This window comes from Perca fluviatilis, chromosome 1, assembly GCF_010015445.1.
Source record: "Perca fluviatilis chromosome 1, GENO_Pfluv_1.0, whole genome shotgun sequence".
Taxonomy (NCBI): domain Eukaryota; kingdom Metazoa; phylum Chordata; class Actinopteri; order Perciformes; family Percidae; genus Perca; species Perca fluviatilis.
The window spans coordinates 37,270,375-37,293,783 of record NC_053112.1 but is presented as its reverse complement, the minus strand read 5'-3'; the positions used below and the strand labels follow the sequence as shown (position 1 = coordinate 37,293,783).

Below are 23,409 nucleotides of genomic sequence, written 5' to 3'. Positions count from 1 at the left end.
TACAGTTCGTCATGCATGTGAACCGCAGATTGTTGCAAATGTAACCATCATAGTGTTAAATAAAGTTTAACTGATGTTGTTTTACGCGAACGGGCCTCAGCAGAGAGTGGAGCGAGACAACGTTCTGCATATTCAGGGAGTCAGGGCAATGCCGCTAAAGCACTCAAAACTTTGAGTTTCATGTGTAGGCTACTCCCATATGGCTCGCATCAGGTGTTAAAATGAAGTGTACCAAAACACGGGGGGGAAGTATTTAACGCGACATACAAGACCTTTTTATTTTTACAGGTTATGAAACTGTTAAATTAACTCATGAGTATCATTAACTCGGATCAGTTGAGTCCTACTACAATTCAATCTAAAATGATAACAGCGCCACGCACAAACCTGATGATTATCACCGAAACCTGGCTGAACCCCCTCATCCCGGACGCCGCTGTGCAGCTAGCAGGCCGAGCTAGCTACTGGCAGGATTGAGACAAGGTAGACAGTACAAACTTTGAATTTAAACGGTTTCTTCACAATGTCTGAGTTGAAAATGCATATTGTTGTCATGTAGGGGCCCTGTTCATGTTGCAAAGAAATAAAAAAAATTGTGTCTGTTAAGAGCAGGTTAAGAAGCACAAAGGCACTTTTTATAAGATGCCCCCACAACTGACATTTTAGCTAACTGGCCATTAGCTGCAGCAACTCCAGTTTGCTAGCACCGATTTTGGTCGGGTTTTTTTTCCTATCGACAGTACTCCGAGGCATCTTGATCAAGATTCAGGTAAAAAATTGGCCAGAGTTCTCCTTTAACTGTTAGGTAACTTTTGTTTTTGAGTGCCATACTGTATGCTCTATCTGCCAACAACTTAGTTGTTACATGAGTCAGGTCATTTAGATACAAGAGTAAAAGTTCAATACTTCTATCAGAAATAGTGAGATAGCCAGTTGACTACCTCAACATTGTATTTGTGCAATTGTTACTTTATGAATTTAAAAAAAGTGGAATGAACTGTTCAAATGATATGACAGATGATGAATAGAAAAAGTAATGTCATTAAAAATCTTATTATGATCATGTAAATTAATTCAATATTATATAGGCCTAGGCCTACTGTAAAAGTAGGCTACCAGTCAAGGTTACGAAGTTAACAAGGGGCCACAGCAATTTAATTCCATTGAAAAGGTCTAATACATTACAAGTTAAACTTTTTTAATGTCAAATGTTGATTTCTTGGAAATATGCTTTTCAGTAACAAATTCATGTGTACAACAAGAAACGTTATTAATCATAAACGGCCACTTGGCTGACTCTGACTGCATAGATTAGCGCTTTATCTTCCTTACAAGTAACTTTATTTTTTTAACCTGTTCAACTTTTTCAATAAAGTTTTCAGAAAAAAGGAAAGGGCGGGACTTCGGGTATATCGTCACTTCGTCAAAGTATGTACGCAATTTCCGCTAGTTTTAACACCGCGCCACCGGAGAGCAGCTGATAAACAACCGCGTTACCTCGATATCGCCATTCCTTTGTTCGTCTTCAGCGTTAGCTAAAACCTTAGCCACGACGATGGCTGATAAGATGAGTATGTCTCTGGACGACATTATCAAGCTCAATAAGAAAGGAGGAAGCGGCCGCCAAGGAGGATCGTCCAGGAACGGTGGGAGTTCAGGTCGGGCCGGTGGATCGTCGAGGCCGATGCGGAGTCGACAGAATAACTTCAACCGTGAGAGAAACAACAGAACCACACCGTATACCAGGGTATGACAGAGAAGCCTTCGCAGTTGAGCGAAAATTTAAATGAAAGTAGCGTGGCGAGGTGTTTTAATAATGTGTCCATAATGCTTCCGAAGCATGTTAGCGTTACATGCTAATGGACTTCCCCCTAACGACGTGTGGTTAGCAGCTAACGGTTAACTAGCTACAGAAGCTAGGGATCCTGAAAGAAAATTGCCATGCCCCGCCTGTTTTACTTGATGTCTACGTTACTTTGTCTACATTGTGTTTTGTCTGCTCTTAACTTCAGATGTGTTTAGAACAACACGGTAACGTTAATTAAGTCCGCGTCGTTGAAACAAAGCTTCTCTATAACGTGCTGCTTTGTGTCTGAAGCCGTAATGTGAAAAGTTGTCAGTGTCCTGAAATGTGCAATACCCAGCATTTAAAATGATTTAATAATGATTTACAATGGAAGGAACCGTAGGAAGAACTTGAATCTCCAAAAGAGTGAAAATGCTGTTAATGGAAATTGACTTTTCTAAGGACTTGACTAGTTTTCCTCCACTCCAGTGAAAAGTTTCTCAGGAAGAATCTTTTCGTTTTTCTCATTGAAGAAAATCCATTTATCTCCTTTTTTTTTTTTGACGGGACTATTTCTCTGTAAGAACTGGATGATGCCCCTGGCTGGAATCCCAATGCTTTTTATGGACACATTACTAAACTGATTATGTAAGGTCATTGACTTCTTTTAAAACCCCTCAATGACCAGACACACACACCCACCGGTCAGCTTTATCATACCTACAACTAGGCCCAAGGCCTAGGATTTTCATTGCCAACGACTACTTCTGTTATTGTTGTGCATGTGACCAATAAAGAACCTTGAATCTACTGGACTCGTGTGGTTCCTCCCTGGCATCATCTCAATCATAGCCTACATGTGTGACCTATTTAGTGTTTAACTAAGAATCACCCTGTTCATCACTCAACTTGAATTATAATTTGTGGTCAAGAAGGGCTGTGCAAAATTGTCTTACATTTTGGATTTAAAGGCTGCATTACAGTTTATTAATGTCATTTTCTGAACTGCTTAGCAACAATTAGCTGTTGTATTTTCTTTAAACCAACTTAGTCTTTATATCCACATTATTTAGTTATTTATCAAAACTCATTGTGTAAATATTTTGTGAAAGCACCAATAGTCAACCCTACAATATCAACATTGTTGTGTGTGTATGTATGTATGTGTGTGTGTATGAGTAACAAATATTGTGATATTTGATTTTCTCCATATTGCCCAGCTCTACAGTCAAGTAATATTTCTCATTGTTTTTGAGAGATGTTAAACTTGGGGACATTGTTTTCTTTTGTTGCTCTTCACAGCCCAGAGAGTTGCCAGACAAATGGCAGCATGACATGTTTGAGGAGCACGTTGGTGGACGCAGAGGTCAAAGTGCAGGAGCAGAAAGAAGTGTAGAAAGTAGTAGTGGCAAGCTGCTGGTTTCCAATCTGGACTTTGGCGTCTCTGACTCAGATATCAAGGTATATTACTAAACCCCATTAATCCACTTTGCTAGTCTCAACCTGTTGTGAACATGACTGATTTTTTTTTATTTTTTTTTTTACTTTGCTCCCCAGGAGTTGTTTGCAGAGTTTGGGACATTACAGAAAGCATCTGTGCACTACGACCGGTCTGGTCGCAGTAAAGGGACTGCAGATGTTCACTTTGAGACTAAGGCGGAAGCACTCAAAGCCATGAAGCATTATAACGGTGTCCCACTTGATGGTGAGGATTTGATTCTCATGCTACATTAGCATTGTCATACTATGTTTGCTTGTTTAGAAGTACTTAAAAAATGCTCTCATGCGTTTTCTTTTTTTTTAAGGCCGTCCCATGAAAATCCAACAAGTGACTTCAGATGTCGACACAGAGAGTAGACCGTCTACACAAAGGTAAGGCTGCGTTCACACTGCCTGCGTCGGCGGTCCGGCAAAAACGCAAGTCTCTCCGTTCATTTTGAATGGCGGTAGTGTGTTTAGGCTGTGGCGGGGGTTGCTTCAGGGGGAACACTTTAAAAAAAATAAAAACTCAGCGGGCCAGCAGCAAAAAGTTGAGACTGACTCAACTTTTTGAGAAACGCATCCCCAAGTCGCGCTGCGGTGGCCAATCATGTAACTGGCGATCAGGCTTTTAAGTGTTTTTAACTATGGTTTACAGGAAACCTCGCTGCCACAAGAAAGTTTTAAAAAACGAAATGCAAGCTCTGAACTGCTCAGTTTATCTAATGGCTGAATGTTTCCTGCAACAACAAAGCACTCGATATGTCATGCTCAATTATTTGTTTTTCTTCTTGTGAAATAAAGTTGCCTTTTAAGTGCGGTCGGAAACGTCAATCTATAAACGATCTAACGCAAAACTAATTGTGAAATATATCCCCTACTTGTGCTTTGTCGGGGGGGGTTAGGAACACAACTGGCCGTCACACAAATGGGCCGTTTCATTGACACCCCTACCGCACCACCCTGCGGCAAATCGCCGGACCGCTTATTTAGTGTGTGAATAAGTCGTGTAAAAATGGCAATGCATTGTGATTGCAGTTCGAGAAGAGAGGTCATTGTGAGCTATTAGGGAACCAGGCAACATTTATAAAACGAGCTTGCTTTACTAACAGTCTCAGCATTCATGTATCAGTATTTGGAGCTTATTATAATCTAAAATGTCTGCTCTTTTTGCAGTTCAACCAGAGGGTTTGACCGCAGCAGGCTTGGACAGCCCAAGGTTGAAAGGAATGAATGGAGTAAAGGGGGAGACCGGGGCGAAAGGAGGCAAGGTGGCAGCAGGGGAGGTTTCAGGGGTCGGGGAAGAGGAGGTGGAAACAGACCCCAACTTTCTGCAGAGGAGCTGGATGCCCAGTTGGATGCTTACAATGCCAAAGTATGTACTTGGGTTGCATGAAACTATTTTTTTTCCTATATTTTGACCATACGTTTGACACTCATTGCTAATTTAATCACGTTTCTCCTATAACCCTCAGATGGACACCAGTTAGAAGAGGATGCCGCTCCTGTTTTTTTGTTTTTTTTGGTCGATCGGATATGATGGATTGGACCTTATTACACTTTTTGTTGTGTTTTTAAACCATTTTTATTAAATTGAGATTGTTTTTTTTTTTTAATATTTTTCATTTTTTTTTTTTTTTTTTTTTTTTTTTTTCTTTTTTTTTTTTTTTTTTTTTTTTTTTTTTTTTTTTTTTTTTTTTTTTTTTTTTTTTTTTTTTTTTTTTTTTTTTTTTTTGTTTTTTTTTTTTTTTTCATTTTTTTTTTCCCTTTTTTTTTTTTCGTTTTTTTTTTTTTTTTTTTTTTTTTTTTTTTTTTTAAATGATAACAAATGTACAAATTAAAATGTAAAATTGTTAATTATGTATTCAGTTAAAATTTTCTGATAATTTAAATTAAAGCGAACTAATCTTCTAGAATTTATATGTAAAAAATTTTGTTGTATTTTAATATATCAGTCAGGTCAGCTTGAGCTATTCAGAGTGTAGAATGGTAATATCAGTCACACAGGGTCATCAACCCAACAGTTGCTTGCATAAGCTGGCGCAAGCCATTTAGACATGTACTACCTAACTGGATATGTACTGCAGATATCCATAATTTAGATTGTCCTAGTCAAAAAGAACATTTCAGATACCCCACAATGCCATTCTTCCTATCCAGAATGAACGTTCTAGATATCTGGGATATAATTCTTACAGGGGAAAACTCCCAATTTCAGACTACAATCCAATTTTTACAAATTTTTATTTTAGATAGCTGATATGGAAAACATTCCAGATTTATAATGTAATTTTGAATAACAAATACATTTATACTGGTACAAAATCCATTACAGATATCCACAATTGGTTATAATGGACTACTAAAATCCAATTTCAGATATCCACAAATGTATTCTAGATGTCTAAACTTAAAATTGTAACAATTAGATTGTAGGTATCTGAAATTTCTAGTAAGAACTGTCTGTAGCAGATTCATTTTTATTTGTAAAAGGACTGCAGCAGGTTTATTTTTATTTGTAACTGGAGGTTTATTAAGTTTAAAATTCTCCCTTTGTTAAACGGATGCCTGGACATTATACTAGGTATCGTTATTAACTTACAGACGTGTACCCCGTTTAGGTCATGAAAAAGAGACTCCAGAACTATAACAGTATTCAGAGTAAAGGTAAAATCATAAAATTGTGTTTTGTAAACTATGCATGAAATAAACGTTTGGTGGAGCGCGGCACTGCACTCACGTGCCGCGTGCGCGGGCCTGTTCCCGGAACCTTGTTGCGCGCGTGCGCGGCGCACGGGGCGGCGCCGTTCCCTTGTTCGCCATACTTGCACTGGAGCAACGAACGCACTAAACGCTACTGTAAAGGCACCTGAAACCACTACTGCATTAAATATAAAGGTAAGTCCCTCAGTTTCAAGGGCAGCCAATAACTCATAAAAAAAAAAAATCTGAACTGCTGTACATCGCTGAAACCGTTTTGATTTCCCTCCTGCTCTCCATCAACTGATGGTAACTTGTCAGGCTAATGTTAGCCGCAGGCTCTGGTTAGCTTGGCTGAATTGTTCCCAGCGAACCAGCTAGCCAGCCACTAGTCTCTCTTTCTTCAGTCCCACCCTTTATTAGAGGGTCGACGCGAAGAAAGGTTGAGGCCCTATTGTTAATTATAACTCATTTAGCTAATCACTCAGAATCAGGCTAGGTAACTTTTATGAAGCTAGCAGTGTGCTGCCTCTACCCGGGTGTGCTGTCAAAGGAGGTAACGGTTTTCTGAGAAGATGCCAGTCTACAGTTGTAGCGTTAGCTAACATTAGCTAGCGAACTTACCACAGTCATGACATGTAAGGTACCGTGTTATCGCTATGGTAGCAGCGGCTATCCTCTTGACAGCAATCTTGACTTGAAATATTTGGACGTTTCTAATTCAGTAGCGTTGGCAAAAGGCCATACTTGTGTTATCACTTTTTTTCCGGGAAATATGGTTTTATTCATTTACACTGATTTGTAACATGGGTGTGCCAGTAAAAACCTAAATAAGACGATTATCACAATGGGGAAAACCCATTTCTTTTGTTTACATCTTTTCCATATAATTCTTTATTACTTGAACTTTATTCTTTGTGCCAGCCCAGCAGGGACTGAAAGGGATTGTATATGTTGTGCCGCTGCCCTGCAGTTTGTTATTAATACTTAAATAAATTTACTCAGAAGAAAACCATGCCAAACAGAAGAGGTAAACTTTAGTGAGGCAGTGAGTCAAGCAGACTCCAGCCTCCTGTGCATTTCCTCAGTATATGTGGATTTGATGGTACCACCAGCTTTGTCTTGTTTAGGGAGCAGTTGGGTGGGGTGGGCCTGTCACATTGGATTCCAGTGCAATCCTGACATTTCTTAATGTTGATATTTTGCATGACGGCGTTTGATGAGGCCTCTTATATTAGTTTTGGCCAACTCCTTAATTCTTGTCCTTGAAGCCATTTGAACTGTAGAAACAAAGCACACAAGCTCAATAGGATGATCAAGAAATCATACTTCCTTTTCAAGTGGTATCTCAAAAACAAATAAATCATAGGCATCTCTCATTAAGACCAACCTTCTGCCACTGCAGTCATGTATATGAAGACTTTCCACCTAAATAGAAGAGAAAGGGACCTTCTTGATTTCCCACCATAGTTAGATAGTTATAATGCCAGCAGTTACATAATGCATTCACTCTGAAGCCCCCTCCCCCACCAGCACCTCTCCTGTCATTTCAAAAACCCTTAATCCCGATTTTGTCTCTTGCCGATATCAAATTCAGTTATGCAAAACAGTAGAGTGCATTTTGAGATCAAAGGAAAGTTCAATAAATAGTGGACTCTTTTGCTGCAGTATTTTGTTTTATGATCCATCCTACTGGGTCTACACGGTCATATCCATACAAGTTGAATGATATTTGAATTCACATTCCTATTATCCTAAAGGTACCAGAGAACTTGCCTCAACTCGACCCTATTAATAATATAAGAAGGGATATTTGATCATAGAAAACCGTTCAAAACAACAATGGTGAACGTGATAGACATTGTTCATCCAATCACCTGCCAGGTAGTTTTTTTTTAAAGTGCACACTCTTTTCCAAACAGTTTCTAATAACATCTTCTCAGTGGGGCTGGATCTGAATATTTGAATGTTCGTTCGATGGGTAGGTATTCGATTTTCAATTTTGGGATTCGAATATTTGTTTTTTTTGAAAAATGCAGGCTGAAATTCACTGTGGTGTTTTGTAGGGTTAAGCTGCTAGCTAAATGTCTGCTACAAGCAAGCAGTCAGCAGTGTTTCCTTTAGGATTTTTTTTAGCAGTGGGGGCAGGTCCGAACACCCCCCTCCCCCCATGAAACGGAACTGACACTTCACTGCAACACAAACAAATATATTTATTCAAATCTATTCACACACACAATGAGGCATATTTTCAGTTGTGATTGAACTGTATTTTTTGAGTTACTATATAGGCCAACTTGATCTTGACATATAGGCTAAGCATTCTGCAGCAAATAACAATAAACCCACTATTAATTACATTATCTTAATGCAGTGTCACTACGTCAGCATGTACATAATGCACCTCAAATACAAACGTGAGCGAGGGCGTTCAGCAATCGCTATTATATCGAATCAACAGCCACATGCAATTTAGCTCGCAGGTGAAGAATACTAACAACGAAAATCACCAGTTCACTTAATTTAAATTTGCAAGACCTATAGACTAATACAAGACATATAGACTAATTCAAGACCTATAGACTAATACAGGACCTTTGGCTTAAAATGAACTGAAAACAAAAATGATACGACTTACAGTTCTCAAGGACGTACACCCACAATCTCAACTGGCTTATCATCCGTACGTCTCTTTTTCCTTTCTCCATTTTTCTGCAGAGTGACCACGCTATTCTCCGACATGCACTCTAACAATGCAGCCCTATTTTTGATACCGTGGGGAGCAGAAATGTTGCCGTGTGGGGGCCGCCATGGTCAAATCAACATAGAGGAAACACAGAGTCTGATTGTGTTTGTATGATTATACTTTAGCAGCCTTGTCGTTATTTTAAGGTAAAATAGTTACACAATGTAGCATTAAGTGACTTAAAGTAAACAACCAACACTAAGGTGGTGTAGGGAAATATGTAACTTTAAGGAATGGACACAAATCATAGTTATTCAAATGTCTACACTGCATTGCTTAACAAAGGATTCAAGGCCTGTGTAGTTCTGCAGATGGGATGGCCTTAATGTGAAAGTCAAGTCTCTTGGCATGAACAAAGCTCTTCCTGCTTTTGTTACTCAGTATATTTCAGCAGAAGGATTTTTTCCAACACCGACCTCCTTAGCAAGCGATGACCCTGCCATAAGGAAATGAAGAATGAACTAGAATGGCAGTCGGAGAGCTCAGACCTCCGCCAAGGCCAATGGTGCGTTCACATGCTCCTCGGATGGTCCCTTTTCTGAGTTGGGAAGTTGTTTTTCCGACTCTGGTGTGTTCAAGTGCTTTTAGTTGTAATCTGGAAACAACATGGACGCTACAGAGAAGATGTGTTGTGATTGATTGCTCAGTGCGTTTAAGCAACACGTTGATAGCTGTTTCCAGTATTTGCATGACAACGAAGAGCAAAGGAAGGAGAGCAGGTGAGCCATGAAATATGATCTGAATAATTTTTTTCGATTATTCCGACACCACATGAATGCAGCGTAAATGCCCTATGTCGCAATGTTAATGGAAGTGCAAAGTAATATGTGTATCTGCCCCATGATTTGGATCCGCTCCAAAATTGAATGGAGTCATTCATGACTCTCAAATGTGTTGTGACGATATCACACAGCAGCCAGAGTTAGGTCAGCAGCATCAGGAGTGTGAGGAGTAATGCTGCTGCAGCCGCCTTAACAGCATAACCTCTCAGGTGCACACCAGAGCAGCTACAGATCCAATAGGCTTAACACTTTCCATCAGCATTCCTCACATTATTGTTGAGGGCATCTGTTTGTCCAGTGATTTACAACCTCTTCCCCAAGAGGCAAGTGTTTATTAGGAATACAAGAAGAGTTCTCTGCATGCTATGCATTTGAAAGTCTTTGTTTTTCTTCATTTTTCTTTCTTTTGTTTTTCTTAACCCTACCTGCTTTATTTGTCTCCCCTTGCACCCACTCTGTCTCCAGACATGGCTGAGGATGATGTGACTCCGGAGCAGTTAGCAGCTATTGCTGCAGAAAATGAAGAGCCAGAGCCGGTGAACTACAAGCCGCCAGCCCAAAAGTCGGTAAAAGAGATCCATGAGATGGATAAGGATGATGAGAGCCTACGCAAATATAAGGAAACCCTGCTTGGCAATGGGGCCTCTGAGGCTGGTAAGTAGGTGTGTGTGTGTGTGTGTGTGTGTGTGTGTGTGTGTGTGTGTGTGTGTGTGTGTGTGTGTGTGTGTGTGTGTGTGTGTGTGTGTGTGTGTGTGTGTGTGTGTGTGTGTGTGTGTGTGTGTGTGTGTGTGTGTGTGTGTGTGTGTTGTGGGGGATTAATGAGGAGTCCAGTGAGGTGTTCGTTTTAGAGGTTGCATGCACCTTTGATCCTAGCATGGAGGAAGCTTTTTTGACCAAGGTCATTAAATACCAACACCAATACCAATACCACTCCTAAACACCATCTCAGAGTTAGGCTATAGGTGTCAACTATTTGTGTTCATATTTTGCAGCTTAAGACACACGCACAGGCTTCTCATAAGAGGGCTAAATGGCTAGGCTCATAGGCAGCCGCATATATGTCGAAGACGCTATTACTTATACACATGAGAACGGAGGGAAATGTGTAATATTATGAAGACCTGTTGTATGCCAATGGCCCGTGATTTTGTATATGTATTTTACTAAATCAATAATATTTATGTCCCTGTAAAGTATACTCTTCAAGTGGACTTAAATGTGTGTGTGAATCAAGAGAAAATCAAGAGAAATCAAGAAACAGAAATGTGTGGGTTGTTAGATAGTTGTCTCAGTTTATGAAGCATAGATTCATAAATTCTAGAAACTTCTTTCTGTAGAACATCATCTTTGCTAATGAGTCGGTGAGGTTCATTTCTAAACAGGGTTGGGTATCGTTTTTTTTTGTTTGTTTTTTCCAATATCGGTGTTACAACGATACTTTTAAAACGGTGCTGGTGCCTGAACCGATACTTAAAGGGGTGATAGAATGCAAAACCGAATTTACCTTGTCATAGTTGAATAATGACAGTTTGGTGGGTAAATAGGACATACAAAGAACCTCTAAATCCCATTGACACCCCTTTCCTCTGCAAATCTCACAATTTGAAACTGCCTCTGAAAACGGGCAAATCTCAACGAGCCACCGAGTTGACGTCAACTCGGTGGCTCCTCCTCATTTGACTCTAATCTCTCTCTTTGTCACGCCCCAACATTTACATAGGCTACCAGTGTTTCCTCTATGTTGATAGCATAGTGGCAGTGCGCCACGGTAAAATTTCCAGCGCCACGGTATCAGAAATAGGGCAGATGCACAACAGGGTTTCCGCTATGTACACCACGCACCACCGTTCCTTCGGCTGTTTATGAAAAGTAATAAAGTCGTAGAGTCATCTGCTCTACTGAACTCAAGCGAACTGTCATTCGCTCTCTCTCCCCCTAGGGTGAGCAGAGCAACTGGAACAGTGACAGGACGTCATCACTCGCAAAGTCATGGCAACCAAATAAACAACAGGGCGAGTACTAGCTAGCTAGCTACTTCACTCAATAAGTGATAATCAGCGACGAAAGCCGCGACATGAAATCCGCATTCATGCGGGTCCCGTGAAATTTGACAGCTACAGTTTATTGGAAAATAGTGTTGGGCACACTGACTTTGATGAATTTACTGTTTATCAGACCCCAGATGAGACAAGAAGCTAACATTAGCTAACGCTGCTGGGCGGCCTCTCTGCCTCCCGTTGCAGGAGAACGCTGCATTCCTCCGACATGCTGTATTAACGTTACTGTTTTAAAACCGTTTTCCAGGTTAGTGGGGGTGCATACCACTCAAAACCAACATGAAAACCATAGCTAGCTAGTAATGTTCACTCAGCGTTTAGTTTTGTTGTTAAACTGTGTGTAAAATGAGCGGTGACGTTAAATCACCCTACGGTACCGTCTATTTGCTGGTTGGTTTCAAGGTAACGGTCGGCAGCTAACATTAGCAGATAAGCCTGTACACTCATGTCCAATAACACCCGGAAGCCGCCCAGCTCCGCGTAGTGCAGTAATCCACAAATGGGGACTGGGTATGGAGCCCAGCAGGCTACCGCTTTCTCGTCAGACTGTGCGGAGCTCCTAAAGTCCGACACGTCTTACCAAATTTGCAATTAGCCATCAGTTTTTCGTAAAACGGCCCATATTTGAGCTTTATATAGTTGATTTCTCGCATAAAACAGTCTCAGAAGTGAATTTGGTAATGAACCATTGCAGTGTCTGAAATATGAGACCTACTGTCTCGTCTCCAATGTGTGTGTATGGGGATTCGCTCAACCAATCAGCGCGCAGCTCATCTAAATATTCATGAGCATACCATATTTGGAAGAGAAGCTCTTGTTAGAAATAGGGCCAAAACACAGGGGTGCATAAGAGCCAATAAAATATCAACCAGGCCATTTTCAGCCCAACCAATGTTACATACCCCATTAGGAGACCATAAGGAACAGTGTGAAATACCCTATATAATCATTCTATCACCCCTTTAAAAAAAGAAAATGCACAAAATGAAGGTTTGTGACATTAAAGAACGGCCTGTTTATTGCTAAGGCGATAGATCAAATTTAAATGATTTATTTAAAATGTGATAACAATAAAGTAACAATAACTTATTTCACCAGTCAATTGCTGTTAAATGACAAAAACGTTACTTACTGCCAAGTGTAGTGTTAACTAGCATCACATACATTGCTTTTGTTACCTGTAACGTCCGTTCCGGAGCAGCGCAGACATTTATGAGGCACCGAAATCGAATTTACCAGGTTTCCTTACCCAACCTTATTTCTAAATCACATGAGGTCCCCTGGTAACACTAGTCCCGTACGTGTATGGCTAAAGACTTGCCACTTTGTTAGTTTAGTTAGTTATCATAAAAGTGGTGTTTCTTCTTCCAGAATACCATCTTCTGCTAAATGTAAATAGTTCATACACTGCATGAAGAGAGCATATTAACCAAACAACAGCCAAGATATTCTTAATTAACAGAATTAACAATAATAATAGAAAATTGCACTCTTTCAAAATGCAACTATGATATAAATATTAATAATCGTTCAGCCCTAAATCAGAGTTGTAGCTAAAGTTTGAGATTTAAAGTAGTTCAAGTGTTTCTGTCAGCATCTGTGTTTTGACAAAATAGCTTTACAGTTGTCTTAGAAAAACAGGCAAGCAAAGTTTGATATCATAACAAAAGATTTGATGTGGGTCATGTCAGAGATTTTATTTCAGTTTAGATGGAGAGTGACAGAGGGCTACGGTGCAATATAGGTTGTCTTTCCAAATTTTCCACATCATATAACTGTAAGTTAAATCAGACAACCAGAGGGAGTTGTTTGTATTCAACATGCATACATTCATGGCAATCTGTTACCTAGTGTTTTCCCCTATGTTGAACCCCAGATAAATCAGTATGCTGTCTCTTGGTAAAGATCATTCTGAGAATACAGTTAAGTCTTAATAAATGCTGAGGGCGTCCTAACTACAGCAGAGCTGTCCTGATTTCACTTCCCCTGAGCCTGCTCACTTAGACAGCTGCTGGTACAGGACAGCATCATGTGCAAGCCTCTTGTTTGGAGCCTGGTCTAAGTTGTGTGCAGACAAGTGTTGTCACAGCAAATACCACTGTTTGGTTTCTTACTTGACGTCCTTACAATTTCTCTGGTTGATTGAACCATCTGTTTCTTTGATCCAATCTCAGATCCCGGTGTTAATAATGTCCAAGTGATCCGAATGTCTCTGATCTGTGAAACCGCCCCAAACCCCCTGGTCCTGGACCTGCAAGGTGAGTCCATGTTCGGGCTGGTTTATGAAGCAGAAATGGAGATTACTTACTTGTTAAGTGTTTGGCGTAAGTGAAAACAGGATGGAACTTATCAGCAATGTGGGTGCCATCAGCTGATTTTGATAGTCGGCAAATGCGTTGTCAATTTCAGCACTTTGTAACTTGGTTTTTGAAAGTGCTATACAAATAAAGGTATTATAAATTGAAGGGGTCATAAGCAGCTCTTGTTGATCCAAACTTTAATAGTTTTGATAATCTACAGTATGTTACTCCAGCACATTGTCCACACATCATCTTAACACTAATGTTTTCCGTATCTAGTAATTATGTTTGTCCCAGTCAAATATTGCACCACTATTGACTCCAGCACTGACTCTGACCTATTTTGATTTTCATCCAACATTACTGTATTTACAGATCCGTCTGTGAAGGTTTGAATCTGTGCTGAGCATGCTGTAAATGAATATGGACTCACTGATTGCCTACAGAGGTAGAGAGGCATAGATGAGGTACATAGATTGGATTTTTTTTGTTTCTGTTTGGCTGATGGCTGTAAAAATGGACTTATGATAGTCCCAGTGGCCATTTAGCAGGTAAGTTCCTGTCTGTGGAGCTGCTTGTTCCCCAGCTGACCTAGATTTGAATCCATCCAGAACATTCTCTCCTGTGCCTACCTTTTCCTGCATCAAACATGATTCTCCTACTTTCTCAGCTAAAAATTATCACTGCCCACCCTGCAAATAGGATCAAAACAATTTAGACTTTGTCTGTGATCTTAGCCTAAAGTCAAAGGTAGCCAGTGATGCTAATATTCAGCTCTTTAAATTGGACCATATTCATATCCAAAAAAACTTATTCTATAATCAAAAATGAACTCTTGTTAAAGTAGAAAATACCCTGAAATATTCCCAAATATTTATACCCTAATGGGATGCTAAAATTCTTTACAGCAATATCTTTTTTTAAGATTTTGAAACAGGAGTTTGTATTAATGCAGTAACTAAAATTTGACAGGGCAAACAGGAGCAGATCAGAAAAAAAGCAGGCTTCATACTTAAATATGCCCAAATATATAGATTTATATGTGTATTAGAAATGAAGGCATGTCTCTAATATAAGCCTGCTTCAAATAAACCTTTTTAAATAGCTTGTTCTAAAACTGTTGTGTAGGCCTACCTAACGTAACGAAAAAGTGGTTCAAGACTGTTAATTAATGTAGAAGGACGCTTGATTTTATATTCAAAGGTAATATGCAAGGGGGAAAAAAGTATTTTTAAGCGACTAGTCTTAATTAGTAACACTGGAAGACACAAAAGGGACAAAACTTCCATTTGATCCAGGTGTTTTTATCCTTTTGTCCGTAAAGAGTTTATGCAGCAAAGAGGCAATGAAAACACATTTGTAGAATAAATAATGATTTAGCAAATATTCAGGGGTGTGATTTTTTTCTTTCTTTTGTTCTCCATATTCATCTGGATTTGTGGGCGAAGAGTACCAATTTAGTTCCGGTTCTCAATACCCATCCCTAATTTTGGCACCATTCAGTATAATGCAATTCATTACAACTCCTCCACTAACTGTAGCTTTCACAATGTCCATAGGGTTGAATAAATCCTTAGACACACTATAAAAAAAAAAAAATCAACATAACAAGCTTCACACAAGAATGATCTCTTCAACTAAAGGTGTTCTAAAATAAAACAGAAGTTAATCGTTAATAGTTTTGACCACTGATTTGGCCCTCTTATTAGCACAGTCAGAAGTTGCAGTAGCACCAGAGGCTGACACACACTTCATGGAGGCAATTAAGATACTTTGAAACAACTTGTATCAAATATCGCACTCCTTAAACTGATAACTCAGTCATAGCTGCACTTGATACTTTCTGGGAATAGCATTATTTAGGTCTGTCATTAGTGCAGTGTCTGTTCAGAACGTGCCTGTTGGGATCAGGCCAATTGTTTTGCCTGTGGTATTGCTGCTTGCAGCTTTCCCGAGAGCCACTTATCCAAGTCATTTTACACTCAACACTGCGCTTCCTTTGGTCCTGAGCAATGCAATGACATAGGCCACGTTCACACTGCAAAAGTGGCTCAAATCAGATTTTCGTTTTGCTCATATTTGCCTCGGGTTGTTTGTTTTTTTTCTCCATAGAAGTATGAACAACACAGTAGTAAGATGTCCATTATTATCTATGTTCATCACAAATTAATTCATAAATCCACTTAGAAATCATAGAATAAAAGACACTCCTTTATAACTGCAGAACTTGCCTAAGAAGTTATTTCAGTATTGAAGTAATCCAGTGATACACTGCAAACAGGAACTGCTAATAGCTAGTACGGCATACTTTTAATAATGTTTTAAGTATAGGCTAAAAAGAATAAGGCTCAAGTTGTAGCCCACAGCATAACATACTGACTCCATTGTAACGCATCTTTATACTGTGTTGAGGAGGGGCATTTGTCTCGATTTTGTCTAAGAGGGGGCCCACATTATCAGTCTTGAACAACCTGCCGTTAGCACTTATATATACCCTGTGACACGGACGCTTATGTGGTCATAAGCCAAAAAACCTTTAGAACCACTTGTATAGTAAGATTTAGGTAAATGTGAAAGATTGAAATGGACTTCATGTGTATGTTAATGCATGTTTGTGTCAGTGTGCAGGTACACGTTATCATTAAAGTGGCACTCAGACATTTTGGGAAATAATGTTTAATTTTTACCCTGATGAGAAGTTATGTATATACCGGTATTAATGTTTTTACAAAATGGTTTTAGTTTGCTGGGGAACATTTACATTTCACATCATGATCTTAAGAATAAATTGTGATGTACATTTAAAAATGTATCTCTAGTTGGCCATCAAGAAATGGCCATCTGATAAAACAAAAATTTAAAATGATTTAATGGATTATAAGTTATTTATTATTGCTGTTTCAGCACAGTGTTGATGTTGAATGTACATTAGTTTGAACATTTGAAGATAACATTTGTCAGATGATGTGTCATAGTCTCTATGGTGATTCATCCCTGTTACACTCACAGACGACAGTCCCAACTCCCCAGACAGTGTCAAACACTCAGACCATCAATGATTTCTGTCGTATATTGTTGATTAATGATTGGTGATGGTGATGAAATTCTCTCTTTGTACTCTTGGTGATGGTGGAGTTTTTTGTTGCTAATGGCTGACAATTCATTAGCCAAAGGTATAAGAAACTTAGAATTGTATTAGCCCACCAAGAGCATTTGATGGTGACTTGGCCCTGAACAAAAAAAATCATAAAAAACTCACTTAATAGACTTGAAAACATTGAATAACAGGTCTACCTCAGATTCTTTATAGCGTGTAGCTGTTTGAAAATGTATAACTGTATTTAGAAAATATTGATGCCTGTGCATTTTTCCTTTTGGTTTGTAACAGGAGACCTGGAGGCCTTTAAGAAGCAGTCGTTTGTTCTGAAGGAGGGCGTTGAATACAAAATAAAGATCAGCTTTAAGGTAAGAGCTGCGCTAGATACAGCGATAGCCTGTCTCCATGGATTATGACTGTATCTGTCCTCGGTATTCACTGACATGAAAATGTGATTTCCCCAACACATCTGAGTTGATTCAATTTGACACTGATAATGTTCGAAAATCTCCGATAGTTGTGAACACACGACTTCCAGAAATTACTGTGGAAGATATTCCACTCGTTAGCAAAATAGAAGTTTAATGTTAGAAGCACAAGATTAATGTGACGATATCTCTAACAGTAAACTGAAGCTGAGTTTGGTGTGAGCTCTGAGGCAAATGACGAAAAGACGGAGGGAGTTTAAGACCTGTAAAGGAAATTTAAGCTGTATCATATTAAATAGCAAAGAAATTAAATGATATGTGTATCTGGAGCAGGACAGTAGCAGTAAAAAGAGGAGCACAGTCATGTTATCTTCCGATATATCTCAATGAAAGCAACTCTGTATTTTTCCCAATTCTTTGACATTTTATAAAGTTTCAGGGACACCTTGCCTCAAGTCCTATAATTTCTAACCCTTGTTATTAGCCAAGCAGAACACATCTGTTGTAGGGGTGTATGATATATCGACTCAATATATTGCGATATCACGTTGCGCAATATTATATCAGTGTCGCGATAAGTATGCAATATTTAGTTTATTTTGTGGAGCGCTATGTCCCATCCGTTGGCCTTGTTGTGTTTGATTTAGAGCTTGAAACGCTGTAATGATCATTATTTAATTGGCTACCACTTGCACATGTTAGTACACGTCAGCGCACGGGTCTACTACGTGACAAACCCTATGGAGCGTACCACGTGTGGACATATATTTGGTGTAAGTGAAGAAATAGATAGAGACAACAAGACGGAACGAATCAGAGAAGAGATAGAAAAGTTGTGTCCTGTTCTCTTAATTTATATATTTTATACTGTCCAACCAGTAGAACATGTCCTGTTCTGTAGACATGGTCCTTATTTATTTATTCATGTTGGACCAGTCCAATGTGACAGTCAGTTGAAATAAACCTTGTGTTGTATTTGTTATGAATCTATTTTGATGTGTTTTCCCATAACTTTTGTAATTTTACATATGTTTAAAAATATCGCAATATTCACAATCGATATCGCAATACTCACAATCGATTTTCGATCTTGACATTTTGTCAATATCGTGCAACCCTAATCTGTTGTTGTCTTTAACAACGTTTGTGTCTCCTCAGGTGAACAGGGAGATTGTTTCGGGTCTGAAGTATGTGCAGCAGACATTCAGAAAAGGAATTAAGAGTGAGTGAACAAACACACCAGTTCTTCCTTTAAACACTCAGAGAGAGAGAGAGAGAGAGACAGACAGAGAGAGAGAGAGACAGACAGAGAGAGAGAGAGAGAGACAGACAGAACAGACAGACAACAGACAGAAGACAGACAGACAACAGACGACAGACAGACAGACAGACAGAGAGAGAGAGAGAGAGAGAGAGAGAGAGAGAGAGATGCAAACTTCAGGCATGGAATTTAAACATCAAACTATATGCTAGGTAACTAGGACTACAGTTAAAATTAGCCTGCTGGCTAACACAGGCACATTTACAGAAATTATGTTGATTAATGTGCATTGACCTCATAAATAAATCATTTTGGAATGTAATATCCCAGTCAGTGCTGTTGATGTTGATGCACACCAGAGACAGAGTGTTGTATGGCATAAGTGATGTCATTTTCTGAATTTGGCCGGGCCGATATTTTCCGCCACTATCCTCGGGCCGGGCCCTTGATCAAGCATTTGTGTGTTTTTTTTTTAATCATTACTTTATTAGCCTAATTGTGTGGGGAAAAAGCTATGCCATAATCAGAAATATTATCTATATAGGCTATATTTAGGCCAAAGTAACAAATGTGGCCAAAAAGTTACACAAGTTGGACTACAGTTACAAAATGCAACACGTGTCATGCGCGGAGTCTCCTCTCGCATGCATCACACCGGGGCTGCTGGGCTTAAGTGCAACATGGAGCTTGACGATGTAAAGAAAAACAGGAGAATTACCTTTGAGCAAGTTTGGAGGAAAGTCGGAGGTATGGAACCATTGTAAACAAGTCGTGGGCAGTGACAACATATGTGTCGGCTTTGTCGAGTGCATCAAGTGCGGCACGCTGCTCGCCTATGACAGCTGATAAAACGGAGACTTGGGCGATGAAGAGACACATGAAGCAGGCTCGCTGTGACAGAACAGATGATAGTCAGCCTTCAACGTCCTCTTTTGTTACTTCTCCAAGCATAGGCTTCCCCCTGAGGGCGAGGCAAGCCATCACAGAGACATGCGTTGAGTTTTTTTTTCTTTTTCTTTTTTTTTTTTTACTTTTCTTCATTCGGATCCATTTGCGATCCGTTCCAGTCTGAATAAACTAACAGCAGTTTACATGCTTCGTCCTTGTTTCATTATTCATTAAGATCATTTTAAACAGATTTCTGCAGTTCAAAGAACGGTCCACGTATTAAAAAAGTGTCGGGTTGAAATCGGGCTTGGGCTCATAATTCCAGTTAATGTGTGGGGCCGGGCTCGGACACAACGTGCACGGGCTCAGGTAGGGTCGGGCTTGATTTTTTTTTGGGCCCAATCTAAGCTCTACATACTATACTGTGACTTTTTATCAACATACTATACTATGACAACTTTATGACTTTTTTCGACATACTATATTATGGCTTTTTATGACACACTATTACTTTGACTTTTTATGAGTATTTTATGACTTTTTATCAACATGCTATATTGATATTTAGGGAATTTCCTGATATTTCTTCATATCGCCCAGCTGACAGCCAATGGTTTAAAACAGTGGTTCCCAACCTGGGGTCCGGGCACCCCTTAGGGGCGCGGCAAAGATCACAGGGGGTGCGCAAGTCTTTATCTGGTTTGAGGTTGAGGTAAAAAAAAAAATTTGCACATGTTAAAGAAATGATAATACACTACAAAAGTCGGTATAAAAACTATATATTTGTTCTCGCTTAAAATTGGAGGCAGGCTACGTAGTAGGCCAAACCTCCGGGACCTCTTCACCTGGGACCCTTGCTGTCATCAGGTCAGCTGTTAGCTGCTATCATCCTCGTCTTTCCTGCCGCCACGGCATCACTAGTTTATGAATGAAACATGGCGGCGAAATGTAAAAGTCCTGATAACGGCTCTGTATCAAAAAAGAAAGTAAGGCTCTATCTCGAGAGTTACCTCAACTTTGGTTTCGGCGGGGGGGGGGCTCAGCTTTTCTTAGACATAAGTACCCCCTACATAAGTACCCCCAAGGAAAACAGGTTGGGAACCAGTGGTTTAAAAGACAAAATACAAAAAGTCAAAAAATTAAGATTTGTGTGTATATATATATAAGGATACTGTATAATCTACGCAAATACAGTCTTTCTCTTTCTGACCATAATCTCCATTCTCATCTGTTAACAGTTGATAAATCGGATTACATGGTGGGGAGCTACGGGCCTCGTCCCGCTGAATATGACTTCCTGACCACGATTGAGGAGGCTCCTAAAGGCATGATGGCCCGCGGCACCTACGTCATCAAATCCAGGTTTACTGACGATGACAAGCACGACCACCTGTGCTGGGAGTGGAACCTCAACATCAAGAAAGACTGGAAAGACTAAAAGAGGCCTTTGTGTTCGGGGGCAAAGGGACCAAAATCCTCCAGCCCTGTTGGTTCCTCAGCCGCACCCCCCCCCCCCATCTCCACCCTGTGTCCACCATTTCTGCCTTCTTTGTTTTGACTTTGTCGTGCATTTCATGCCTTAGTTAATGCCTCGCTGTCTTAACACCCTGGCATTCTTCCCACCTCTCTGTCAGCATCCGTAGCAGCAGTCGCCCCCCCCCAACATTCACCTCATTCATCCGTCCATACAGCACCTCCCTATCTGCCCAACAATTCATTGATTGCACACGACTTCTGTTCACCAACCTGCCATCCTCACCCCAAACCCCCCACTTATCTGTGCCATATAGCACCTTTCTTCCTCACACCTAGCCCTGTTTTTCTTTTGTCCCGGATTTTTGCTGCTTGAAGAGATTAAGCCCACCTTCCACCTCTCCAGAATGGTGTCTTCCTCTCTCAGTATGAAGTACATGTGGAAAAGCAACTGTACAATCAACTTTTGTTTGCCTTTTTTTATATAATTGTATCAATGGTTGTATCAGTGGTTATGTAATGTGACTGTATTCACATCACTGTTAATCATAGCAGGCCCCACCCTCCCTCCCCCCCCACAGCTTTCCTTTGCTTGCTGTCTTTTGATATAATTACCAATACCTGCCTTGTAAAAACAATTCATTCAGAGCTGCTCTACTGAGCCTCTCTCCCCTCCCCAGGGTCCAAAATTAACTAATGGTGCTAATTTTGAACCCTTCCTTCCCTACATGTATTCACCCACTCCCTTTCAAATGGGGACTGGGGCCAAAGTGAACAAGGGAATAAAAACTTTAAGGGTAACAAAAAAAAAAGCTGCCTTATGTGTAGACTAATGTCTAAACCTATTGTCTAGCACAAGCAGTGCTTGCCGTCTGTAGTGCTTACTCTCACTACCAACCAATAACCAATATGTAGCCCTGTTGTAGCAGAGACTGTTTATACAGTTTGCAGGCTCTGCAAAATAAACTTGTAATTGGAGCAGACTGAATGTTAAGAACTGGAGAAAAGACACCAAACCCAGCGAAAAATCAGTATTGATGAATCTCGACGTCAATGTTCCTTTTAGCCACGAGGCCTTAGCACCAACTATGATCATGCAGAGAAAAACAAATGTTTCTAATTGAGCCTTTTTATTTGTTGTTCCCCTTTGCCTTAATGTACATCATTCCCCCTTCAAAGCCCACCCCCCCTCGCTCGTTCAGATTGCTTTATAACTCGTAGCGTGCAGTCAGGAAATCCCAGGTGTGGAGGAGTAGTACCAGAGAAAGCACAGGAGGAGGCTGAGCCAGGCACCGTCTGCTGCTGCGGGAGACCTCGATGGTGTCTGGTCCCACACACAGATGCTGGTAGTAAAGAGAGAAAACTGACCAACAGTGACCCTCTCAGAAAGAAGAAAGCAGTGAAAGGAAGGGTCAGGCGACACTACCAAAAGAGAAACACATGCTTAATATTTAATGAGAGAGGAGGAGGATTTGATTTTGAAACACAACTGACCAGAAACATTTAATTGAAATCAACTTGTACTGTAACAGAACATATGGATGTAAAACTTTTTGTTTCTTCTGATAATGTTAACTATGTATTCCTGCTCCATACATTCCTTCACATTGTACAGTTTCTATGAAAACGCTGGCATCCTGGTGGGGTTGTATATTCTTTCATCATTTGTGATTGCTCTTATCGGCCAATAAAGATTTTGCTCAACTTGGCCTCCAACACTGGCGTTTTGCAAAGTCTCATGTTTTAATGTGTGTTATGTGTGCTAATAAAAGGGATATTACACAAAGTTCAGTTTACTCAATGAGTACTATTCTGCGTGTGAAAACAGTTTTGATTTCTGTGGATCTAGTGAAGTCTGAGAAAATGATTCAGGGTTGTCTCAGCTTGATCTAAACATAACAGAAAGCCTGTGTTCTGGAGTCGTATTGGATGTCGAAAAATCATAGTACAGTAGGCCGAATAAAAAAGTCTAGTAGTAGTATAGTATAGTATGTTGAAGAACAAGTCTTGTATATGTCGATATTCAAGTCATAGTGTAGTGTGTTGAAAATAGTCTTTTTAATTTCAATATCTGATGAAACAGATTTACTTCCATAATAGTAAAAAGTCATAAAACATTAAAATGTATGTTGAAAACAATTTCATAGTATAGTATGTCGAAAAAGTGATAAAAAGCCATAGTACAGTGTGTCGGAAAAAGCCAGAGTATAGCATGTCGAAAAAAATTATAAAAAGCAATAGTATAGTATGTCGAAATATTTTAATAAAAAAGCCATAGTATAGTATGTCAAAAAAAGTGATAAATGGCCATAGTATAGTATGTCGACATTTTTTAATAAAAAAGCCATAGTATAGTATGTCAAAAAAGTGATAAATGGCCATAGTATAGTAAATCGAAAAAAATGATAAAAA

General features: G+C 39.7%; 2 protein-coding genes across 3 annotated transcripts; both read left to right on the top strand.

Annotated features, from left to right (window-relative positions):
• The first annotated feature begins 1,433 nt into the window (after positions 1-1,433).
• On the top strand, positions 1,434-4,866 carry LOC120568921 (THO complex subunit 4-like). Its single transcript, XM_039816676.1, has 6 exons — positions 1,434-1,747; positions 3,089-3,247; positions 3,344-3,491; positions 3,592-3,658; positions 4,442-4,640; positions 4,741-4,866. Exons 1-6 carry the CDS (start codon positions 1,556-1,558, stop codon positions 4,753-4,755), a joined length of 780 nt encoding a protein of 259 aa, XP_039672610.1. The 5' UTR covers positions 1,434-1,555; the 3' UTR covers positions 4,756-4,866.
• A 1,166-nt stretch (positions 4,867-6,032) lies between these two features.
• Positions 6,033-22,783, top strand: LOC120568907 (rho GDP-dissociation inhibitor 1-like). 2 transcript variants are annotated; one of them, XM_039816664.1, is made up of 6 exons: positions 6,033-6,163; positions 9,959-10,147; positions 13,725-13,808; positions 17,239-17,315; positions 18,534-18,597; positions 20,763-22,783. In XM_039816664.1, exons 2-6 carry the CDS (start codon positions 9,961-9,963, stop codon positions 20,960-20,962), a joined length of 612 nt encoding a protein of 203 aa, XP_039672598.1. In that variant the 5' UTR covers positions 6,033-6,163; positions 9,959-9,960; the 3' UTR covers positions 20,963-22,783. The 2 variants fall into 2 exon arrangements, with proteins under 2 accessions (XP_039672598.1, XP_039672589.1); XM_039816655.1 differs by lacking the exon at positions 6,033-6,163 and adding an exon at positions 8,805-9,430.
• The last annotated feature ends 626 nt before the right edge of the window (positions 22,784-23,409 follow it).

Bases quoted from the DNA above. Each gene is read 5' to 3' on its own strand.
- LOC120568921 (XM_039816676.1), top strand. From the start codon at position 1,556: ATGGCTGATAAGATGAGTATGTCTCTGGACGACATTATCAAGCTCAAT. The intron at 1,748-3,088 runs GTATGACAGAGA...TGCTCTTCACAG, and splicing joins GAACCACACCGTATACCAGG to CCCAGAGAGTTGCCAGACAA. The intron at 3,248-3,343 runs GTATATTACTAA...TTTGCTCCCCAG, and splicing joins TCTCTGACTCAGATATCAAG to GAGTTGTTTGCAGAGTTTGG.
- LOC120568907 (XM_039816655.1), top strand. From the start codon at position 9,178: ATGGCAGTCGGAGAGCTCAGACCTCCGCCAAGGCCAATGGTGCGTTCA. The intron at 10,148-13,724 runs GTAAGTAGGTGT...ATCCAATCTCAG, and splicing joins CAATGGGGCCTCTGAGGCTG to ATCCCGGTGTTAATAATGTC. The intron at 18,598-20,762 runs GTGAGTGAACAA...ATCTGTTAACAG, and splicing joins ATTCAGAAAAGGAATTAAGA to TTGATAAATCGGATTACATG.